The 10,193-nt window shown below is 35.7% G+C and overlaps 1 protein-coding gene across 1 annotated transcript; it reads left to right on the top strand.

The window, feature by feature from the left end:
- The first annotated feature begins 3,810 nt into the window (after nucleotides 1-3,810).
- On the top strand, nucleotides 3,811-9,946 carry LOC125576443 (kinesin-like protein KIN-12B). Its single transcript, XM_048736559.1, has 16 exons — nucleotides 3,811-4,370; nucleotides 4,441-4,575; nucleotides 4,654-4,737; nucleotides 4,809-4,934; nucleotides 5,004-5,063; nucleotides 5,162-5,215; nucleotides 5,304-5,396; nucleotides 5,711-5,806; nucleotides 5,967-6,112; nucleotides 6,327-6,476; nucleotides 6,560-6,689; nucleotides 6,784-8,022; nucleotides 8,150-8,248; nucleotides 8,338-8,490; nucleotides 8,563-9,369; nucleotides 9,449-9,946. The coding sequence occupies exons 1-16, from the start codon at nucleotides 4,068-4,070 to the stop codon at nucleotides 9,770-9,772; spliced, it is 3,999 nt and encodes a 1,332-aa protein (XP_048592516.1). The 5' UTR covers nucleotides 3,811-4,067; the 3' UTR covers nucleotides 9,773-9,946.
- Nucleotides 9,947-10,193: the final 247 nt, after the last annotated feature.

The following is a 10,193-nucleotide window of genomic DNA, read 5'->3' as shown; positions in this document are numbered from 1 at the left end:
AATAAACAAAATTTTAAAATTAATTATTGTATTGGATAATTATTATGTTAAGTTTTAAAACTTTATTACAGATATTAAGTTAATACATTTATAAGGTTTTTAATTTTATTCTTTTTCCTGATTTAATATTAGTTTCTATTTATTTTGAAAGAAATGTTTTTGGAATATTGACATTTTCAAAAATAATAAATTAGAATGATGATTTGTCATATTTTGACTGAATTTTCTAAATCCTATGTGGACGTGCTCAATACCTTATAGCCGCAAGTTTTATATTGTATAGATAATATGTTATCATTTTTAAGTAATTTTTCAAATTGTCATTATTTATTATGTTAGTTTAACTTATCTAATATCGATTTCCATTTTATGTTATATTTTAAATTAAAAAGTTCTGTAAATATTGACGTTTTTATGAATAAAAAATTAAGATTATGATATGTCTAATTCTGGTTGTGATTTAAATCCTATATGGAAATCATGTGTTGTAAATTTATAATTTCTTAAGAAGTCTTGCATTTTTAAATTAATTACTATATGATTATTTTTTTCATGTTAAATGTTGAAACTTTATAATAGATATAAAGTTGATATATTTATAATATTTTAACCTTTGTTACTCTAGCTTATTTGATATTGATTTCTATTTATTTTGACATATTTTTTTAAAAAAATTAATTAAGGACAATTCTCTCAAATAGCCATTTTAAGTTTTTGTCACCAAAATAGCACTCAAAAAAGAAAATGACCAAAATTAACCCTTTTTATTTTGAAATTTTTAATCTTAGTTTTTAAAATTTTGACATTCCACCCCTTAACTCTAAATCCTAGGTCTAGATTAGTGAACCCTAGGGTATAAATGTATATTTACTCTTTATAAAACTTTTTTTGGTCATTTTCTCCTTCAAATCTATTTTTCGTGAAAATAACTAAAAGGGGGGGGGGATTTCTCATTAAATTATTGTATTTGATTATTATTTATGTTAATTTTCAAAAATTTATTATAGATATTAAGTTAACACATTTATATTGTTTTTAATTTTGTTAGTGTTGCCTTATTTGTATTAGTTTATAATTTTTTTAAAGTCTTGCATTTTAAATTAGTTACTATATTTGATAGCTTATTTGATATTTATTTCTATTTATTTTAAATATAAAAAATTAAAAATTAATTATTATATTGGATAATTATTTATGTTAAGTTTCGAAAATTTACTATAGATACTAAGTTGGTACATTTATAATATTTTAAATTTTATTATTTTACCTTATTTGATATTTGAAATATTGACATTTTCGAAAATAATAAATTAGAATGCTGATTTTTTATAATACGATTGGAAGTTTTAAATCCTACATGAACGTCTTTAGTGGCTTACAACCTCAACTTTTATATAGTATAAATTACTAGCGTGAAGAAGATTTTTGAAGCGTTGAGGATTTTTCTAAATCGCCAATGATTAGGTTAGCTAAAAACCGGACTGGTCCTTAGATTTATGGGATCTGAAACAATTACTAAACTAATATATTCATAATAATTTGAAAGCCGAATGATATATATGTGTATCAACAATTAATATTTTGAGGACGTTGTTTGTAAATATTTATTTCACTGTGCTTTTTTTTATCTTACTATGCTTGAAACCAGCTCTGGCCAGAAAGCTTGATTAGGTTAAGGAAATCATTTCTGAAGCCTTCATCATCTATAGGTCGAAAGTATGTCTCCTATAATATTACGTTGTTATATTTGAGCAATTTCACTTAAATAAGTTGCAAAAAATATCATTAACTCTGAAAGTATTACCAAACTTTAACACGAGCTAGTAAAATAAAAGAACAAATAGTAAAAACGTATAGCAAATCAAAAGGTTGTCTCTCTCCTATCTCTAGTGAGAGATTTCTCTTTTCATCTCATTCTTTTTAAAGGCATATCAATCTTTCAAAAGGATGAGATAATATCTTGCAACCATCTTGATTGATTTTGTACTTTTCGTTTGTCGGAATAAAATCTTCGTTTGGTGATCTCTTTTTGATGTGTTCTCAACAGTAGCGGCCCTGACCGGAAGCAGAGGAAGCTCAAGCTTCCGGCCTTCGCTTTTTAAAGAAATATTCCGGCCAATTATTTACAAAGATTCTTAGCTTGTCTAGTGGCAAACATAGTTATTTTGGAACGCAAGGTGACGAATTCGATTGACAGTAGTGCTATTTTCTTCATACATATATAGTTTTTGATATATATATATATATATATATATATATATATATATCATTTACAAACAACTTATGAATGGGCCTTATTTGTTTTTACTTGCTTCCGGTCTATATATTTTCAAGGCCGGCACTGGTTCTCAATCCCGAATGACTGACGCTTCACTCTTCTTCTTTGCTTTACTCAGGGAATGAGTATCAATAAAGTACATATCCAGTGGCGGACGCAGACTAATTATTTGACGGGGGCACATAATTAATATTAATATTAGATTAATATAAAAAATATTAAATATTTTAAACTGTTAATAGTAAAAGATAAGGAACTTTAAACTGTGAAAACAACAATAGCATTATTTTTATTCAACCCGTTTTAAATTTTAAAATTACATAGTTTTAAAATATGTTATTAGTTACAACACGTTACAATTAATTTGAAAATATATAGAAAAGAGGGTCTTCAAATTTTATCGTATATATAAAACATTATGTCAATGTCGTACATATTATTGGTCATTATACCTCAGAGAACTAAACTCTAAATATTAAATTGAAATGATGGATTATTTATTATTTATATATTGACTAGAATTGTTCATTTACTAACAGTTGTGAATGTCTACTATTGAAACCTTGAAATCTGTTTCAAAACAAATTGAAATCTAAACGTGAAAATGTAATAGAAACTATGAAAAACAAATAAAGAAAAGATATGCTAACAATATAAGAAGAGTAGTATTAGCAATAAAACAAAATATAGAAAAATGCTGCTATAATAGCTAAAGAAAAGTACAGTAAACGTGTCAGACGACACATTAATTATACACAGCTAAAAGAAAAATAAGCAAAGATGGAGCTTCGAACCCTGCAAGTGCTAAGATTAAACAGGGGCATCTTTTCCAATCGTTCTGCTAAAGTTCGATGATAATATAGATAACTAAGTAAATTTATAAAGTAGTAGGGGGCACGTGCCCACGTACCTAACACTGTAGATCCGAACGTATCTTTGATCGGATCCTGGAGACAGCTCTCAGTGTTTTTATTCAAAACCTCATTTTGTCTTATCTAGTCGATGGATCTCCTCAGTCTTATGAGGGTAATATCGTGTTAGCTTAGTCCGTCTGTCGATCTTGAGCGGGGCGGAATCAAAGTTCTCTGTGTCATAGTTTACCAGAGAAGGGGGCAAGCTCTTCATCACGGGAAGAAAAAGATTGGAGAAAGAGGAAGAGAGAGATAGAAGAGTTGATGTCTAATTTGGTGTCGGAGATGGAACCATCGAGGCTTCCATCAGAAAGCATGAACCCAGTTATTGGCGAAGAGGCGACAGTCAGAAAGCACCTGCTGGAAGTCTCATGGCGCCCGAGATTTTGCCACTTTGAGTATGAATGACACTTTTCATAAAATGCTCTCTGATCCAAGCTTTTCAACCATCAAGCAACAAACGACTGCCTTAGGTGGACTTGTAATATTTTATAGCTCAGCTGGGTTCTCGTGTAACTGCCACCGAATGTACTGGCCCGTTGGGCTTTATTAATGAAATCGGTTGACAACAAAAAACGTTCATATTGGGCTTTCGAATTGTTGTTATTAATTGGGCTTTATATCGTAAGCCCAACTAATCAATCTGAAGAGAAAAATAATATAAAAACATGGGCCCTCCCTAAGTTTGTCTTCACCGTTGGATTTCGAGCACAGAGATTAAGGGAGATGAATACACCCACCCATGTGAGAAACAAATCTAGAAATTCAAATTCTTCACCATCAACGGCTCTCTCTCTCTCTCTCTCTCCTTCCCTTCTTCGTAGTTGCCTTGCCCGAACACAGACTGTTCCCCTCTTCTCTTCTCTTCTTTTCGGAGAATGAAACATTTCATGATGCCAAGAAACGCAGTCTTGCGAGACGTCGGAGAGCCGCAATCGCCGAACCCTAGCTCGTCTAAACCCAAGCCCCAAAGGAAGACCAGATCCGCCAAAGAGAACGCTCCGCCTCCAGATCTGAACTCGCTGCCGCCTGATTACAAGTCGTCTCCGGCGAAAATGAAGTGTCCGCTTCCTCCGCGTCCTCCGCGTCCGCCGTCGGCTAATCCTCTCAAACGGAAGCTCAGCGCCGAAGCTGCCTCGGACAACGGAGTATCTGGTGGAGTTTCCGATTCTGGCGTAAAGGTAGTTTAAGCTTAGCTTCTATTTTTAGAAGGTTTTCGTTTCTGTTTGGCTGAAATGTCAATTGTTGTAGGTTATAGTCAGAGTGAAGCCTCCAAGCAAAGGCGAGGAAGAGGAGATGATTGTTAAGAAGATCTCCAGCGATTCCCTCACTTTAAACGAGCATACGTTCACTTTCGACTCGATTGCTGACCCTGAGTCAACACAGGTAAGCATTTTAGTTCTCATGATTGAGGTGAACTTGTTGTACAATTCCTTATCATTCTTTATTGTCTTCTTTTTGCAGGATGAAATCTTTCAGCTTGTTGGAGCCCCTCTTGTAGAAAACTGTCTTGCTGGATTTAACAGTTCTGTTTTTGCTTATGGACAGGTAAACTATTGTTCTTCAATGTTTCTCTAGGCTTGAATTGCAGATGATTGTGATTTTAACTTCTGAAACAGACTGGTAGTGGGAAGACTTATACCATGTGGGGTCCTGCAAACGGATTGCTTGAAGAGCATTTGAGTGGTGACCAAAGAGGTTTGACTCCACGTGTGTTTGAACTGCTCTTCGCTCGTATCAGTGAGGTGATGCTTGGTGTTGTTTGCTTGCACAAAGAGGTAGCATGTTAAAAAGTTGTTTTCTTTTGTTTGCAGGAGCAAGTGAAGCATGCTGATAGGCAGCTCAGTTACCAGTGCCGCTGTTCTTTTCTAGAGGTTCAATGAGTGGATGCTACCTTAGTTGTTGGTTTGTTTGGTGTTTTCATTTCTCTGAGCCTGATACTTACGTTTCTCTTTGCCATCTTCCATTGCAGATATACAACGAGCAAATAACGGATCTTCTTGATCCGAGCCAAAAGAATCTGATGGTAAAAAGAACTTGCAACTTTTACTTGATTTACGTTTTTAAGGAAAAATAATCTGTGTTCATTTTTTTTTAATTAAATCTTGTACCAGATTAGAGAAGATGTCAAGTTAGGTGTTTATGTTGACAATTTGACTAAGGGATACGTGAAAAACTTGAAGGATTTGTCACAGCTTCTGATTAAGGTTTGTTGTACCCTCTCATTTTCATGTCCCTCTTTGGAAAATAATCACTTTCGAATCTGAAATTTTCTAGAGTGATTGCTCAAAACGTACACATTAACTTGGAGTTTTACAGGTGTGATCTATTGATAACTTTAAAGAGGTGTTTTCTATCAAAGACTGGTTATTGAACTTTAACTTTGTTACAGTATTACGTAAATATAATGTCAAAAAGAACATGACTACATGTCAGAGTCTTGCATATAGATTGTCTGACCTATTTTGTTTCTCTGTATTAAGTATTCCACTAGTAATGTTTTCGTTTGAATCTGGTGCAGGGCTTGGTAAACAGACGGACTGGTGCAACAAGTGTAAATGCTGAGAGTTCAAGGTCGCATTGTGTGTTCACTTGTATTGTTGAATCCCACTGCAAGGTGGGCTGTCTCCTTTATTAAATTCTTCACATTTATTGACGACTTAAGGTTTTTAAGCTAGGCAATGAGGCTGAGATGTTTACTAGTCTAGCAGTATTTTAGTTCATTGTTTGTTATAATAGTATGGGAATCGATATCTTACAGCATTGTAATGTAACAGAATGCTGCAGATGGTCTAAGCAGCTTCAAAACAAGTAGAATAAATCTTGTTGATCTGGCTGGTTCCGAAAGACAAAAATCAACTGGCGCAGCAGGAGAACGTTTGAAAGAAGCTGGGAATATCAATCGATCACTTTCTCAACTTGGGTAAGATCAGAATAACATTGTTGATTGTTCTGTTCCATTTAATATTGCATTTTAAGGTAATGTTTGATGGGTGTAGCATATTTGAATCTGTCTTTTCAACACAAATTGAAAATGGGGGGTCGTATCTAGTTGAGAATCTACTGACTTCTAAGTTATGCTGAATCTGAAACTGAGAGTGTATTTAAATGTTAACTATACGAGTTTTTACTTGCAGGAATTTGATCAATATTCTCGCAGAAATTTCACAGACAGGGAAGCAAAGGCACATACCCTACAGAGATTCCAGGCTGACATTTCTACTGCAAGAGTCTCTTGGTGGAAATGCAAAATTAGCTATGGTTTGTGCAGTTTCTCCCTCGCAGAGGTAAATTAAGAACCTGAATCTCATTTTCAGAAGTTATATTATCCTCCACTTTCTAGCAAATTAAATTGCATAATACATTGCAGTTGTAGAAGTGAAACTTTCAGTACTTTGAGATTTGCTCAGCGTGCAAAGGCCATACAGAACAAGGCAGTTGTGAATGAAGTAATGCAGGATGATGTAAACTTCTTGCGGGAAGTGATTCGCCAGCTTAGGGTATGCATTCTTTTGATCACCTAGTAAAAAAAATATATATATATATATATATAATTATACAAATGTTAATTAACTTCTAATGTAAACTATGCAGGAGGAACTGCAAAGGGTGAAGAACAATGGAAACAACCCAACCAACCCAAATGCAGCTTATACCACTTCCTGGAATTCACGAAGAAGTATGAGTTTGTTAAGAAGCTTTGGCCTGAGTCATCCAAAGTTCTTAGCCCATGGAGATGATGATGGGGATACTGAAATGGAAATAGATGAGGAGGCCGTTGAAAGGCTTTGTGCTCAAATAGGCTTGCAGTCATCTCCACCTGCCGAGGAGAACAATCAAGAGATGGGCAGAGTAGAGAAAATCAAGTCATCCTTACAAATTGTGGCCCTGAAGGACGAAGATTTCAACAACTCCCACCTTAAATCATCTGATGGCCAATCTACAGGAAATCAATTTCCCGAGGATGCAGATGTTAACATGGAGGATGTAAGCTGCCAAACTGAGAACTTCGGGGCAGTTACTACCGATAGTGCGTCAACTGTGGCAGAAACTGGCATCCCAACAGCCGTGCAAACTCTGGATCATGGTTCAAGTGTACAGACTCCTTTGATAACCAATTCCCCCGGTTCTTGTATTAGTGACACAAACAATGAAAATTCACCTAGCAAAGCGGAGAACGTTCTATCCTGCCAAGACTTGGTTCCAGGAGCTCTTGTTTCTGGGATTGCATCAGTAGCTGATGCTACAGATGATACAAATCACTTCTCAGAAAATCCTGGGTCACCTTGCCTCAGCATAGATCCAGTAAATGGTTCTCCTCTACTAATAACTCCCACTGAGAGCGTCTCTCCCAAGGTTAGAAATAGCAGGAAAAGCTTGAGGACATCATCAATGTCCACTGCATCACAAAAAGATATTGAGAGAGCAAACCAGGTAACTACAGAAACTGTGGGACCTTCTTCGGCTATGTCTACACATAAAAGTGGAGCTTTTCCTGTGCCAACCAACCAATTGGCGGCTAGCCTCCACAGAGGCATGAGAATTCTTGACTCTTATCGCCAGAGTACTGCTCAGAGGCGATCAACATTCGGGTTTTCTTACAGAGCTCTAGAATGCAAACCTTCAACAGTTTTAAGTAAGGCTGATGTAGGTGTGCAAACTTATCCTGAAGCTGATATAATAGCGGAAGAGAATTCAAAAGAAGTACTGTGCAGTAAATGCAAATGCATAGCAGAATGTGATGCGCACGAAACAAGTGATCTTTCAAATCTTCAGTTAGTACCTGCTGACAACTCAGAAGTTTCAGAAAAGTCCATTTTCCAAGTTCCTAAGGTAAGAATTTCATTTTACAATCGTTTTTGTTTTTCGTTCTGCATTTTGTATAAAGTGTAACCTTTAATAATCTTTCATTTTCTCTATAAAGTGTAACGATATAATGGGAATTTTCTGCACCGTATAGGCAGTGGAAAAGGTTCTAGCAGGGTCTATAAGAAGAGAAATGGCTCTGGAAGAGTTCTGCACTAAGCAAGCCTCTGAAATATCACAGCTTAATCGGCTGGTATGATCCTATTTTATGTTCTGGTTTTGTTAGCTTATTTACCTTCTACATATAAAGGGAGCCTCTCTCATTTATCGAAAACTGAACAGGTGCAGCAGTACAAACATGAGAGAGAGTGCAATGCCATTATAGGACAAACAAGAGAGGACAAGATTGTTCGTCTTGAAAGCCTCATGGACGGCGTGTTATCGAAAGATGATTTCCTCGATGAAGAATTCGCATCTCTCATGCATGAGCATAAGGTAATATTTCGGGGATTTCCATTAATTAGAAAATTATTGAAGAGCTTTTTCCTTACATATATAATACTGCAGCTTCTGAAGGACATGTATGAGAACCACCCCGAAGTATTGGAGACGAGGATTGAGTTGAAAAGAGCGCAAGAAGAGGTTGAAAGTTTCAAGAACTTCTATGGTGAAATGGGAGAAAGAGAAGTATTATTGGAAGAGATTCATGATTTAAAGGCGCAGCTACAGTGTTATACTGACTCATCTCTTACATCATCTCGGAAAAGAGGTTCTCTGCTTAAGCTGACGCACACTTGTGACCCCAATCAAGCTCCGCAACTTAATGCCATTCCTGAGTCAATGGAGGAGAGTTCTGAGAAGACATTATCAGAACAGGAAAGACTACGTTGGAATGAAGCAGAGAGTAACTGGATCTCTCTAGCTGAGGAATTAAGAACTGAGCTTGATGCCAATAGGAAGCTGATGGAAAAGCAGAAACGCGAACTGGATACTGAGAAAAGATGTGCAGAAGAGTTGGCGGAAGCAATGCAGATGGCAATGCAAGGACATGCACGGATGATTGAACAATACGCAGACCTGGAAGAAAAACATATGCAGTTGCTTGCAAGGCACAGGAGGATCCGAGAAGGAATAGACGATGTTAAAAAAGCAGCAGCGAGAGCAGGAGTCAAGGGAGCAGAGTCCAGATTCATAAACGCACTTGCTGCAGAAATCTCAGCTTTGAAAGTGCAAAGAGAAAAAGAGGCACAATACTTTAGAGATGAGAACAAGAGTCTCCAGTCACAGCTAAGAGATACAGCTGAAGCTGTTGAAGCAGCAGGAGAGTTACTTGTTCGACTTAAGGAAGCGGAAGAAGGATTGAAAATTGCACAGGTACAGTTCTAAAACATTATAGTATCAGTACTATTATCATATAACTCTAGCCTAATGTTTCTGGCTTGTGTATCCGCAGAAACGGGCAAGGGATGCAGAGTATGAAGCATCAGAAGCACATAAACAGATTGATAAACTGAAGAAGAAAAAACAAGAAACTGGAATCAGCACTCTTAACCAACAAGAACAACACATTGCAGAGTCACATAATCATATAGAATCTTTGCAAGCTTCTTTTCATGGTGATGATGTCGCTAAATATGATGAGCCTGTGGAACCATCAGCGAGTGAAAGTGATCAGCAATGGAGAGAAGAATTCAAGCCATTCTATGAGAAAGACGCAGAGTTGGCAACACTCGCCGAACCTTCTTGGTTCTCGGGGTATGACCGATGCAACATTTAGTTTCTTTTCCACATTGTTTTTTTTTTCCTGTAATGTGTATAGGAAAAAAAAAGACATTGTTTGGGTGTGTCTGATCTGATTCTGTGAGATTACAGAACTGAAGTTTGCAAACTCATTGTACTTCTAATATCCTATAAACTCATTTCACAGTTAATACTTTTTTGTTTTCATCCATATCCCAAACCAAAAGACGTCTTTCTAAGAAAATTTTATCTATCAGCACCAAAATGAAATAGAACATCTATCTTATTAAAACTCAAGTACAAAATTGGAGTGTTTGGAGACTTGAATAGGACTTTTAAAAATTTGGAGTGTTTGGAAACATGGATTGCAGTCTTTTAAAAAAAATATTTTTGTTTGAAAACAAGGATAGTAGTATTAAAAAAAAAGTAATGGGCTTATGTTTTTTTAAAAAATTGAA

The sequence above is a fragment of the Brassica napus genome, chromosome A7, assembly GCF_020379485.1.
Source record: "Brassica napus cultivar Da-Ae chromosome A7, Da-Ae, whole genome shotgun sequence".
Lineage (NCBI taxonomy): Eukaryota > Viridiplantae > Streptophyta > Magnoliopsida > Brassicales > Brassicaceae > Brassica > Brassica napus.
The sequence above is the reverse complement of the archived record's forward strand: the minus strand, read 5'-3'. Positions and strand labels throughout refer to the sequence as shown.

Coding starts and splice junctions, on each gene's coding strand:
- LOC125576443 (XM_048736559.1), top strand. CDS start 4,068: ATGAAACATTTCATGATGCCAAGAAACGCAGTCTTGCGAGACGTCGGA. Junction 4,738..4,808: donor CTGTTTTTGCTTATGGACAG/GTAAACTATTGT, acceptor CTTCTGAAACAG/ACTGGTAGTGGGAAGACTTA. Junction 5,397..5,710: donor TGTCACAGCTTCTGATTAAG/GTTTGTTGTACC, acceptor AATCTGGTGCAG/GGCTTGGTAAACAGACGGAC.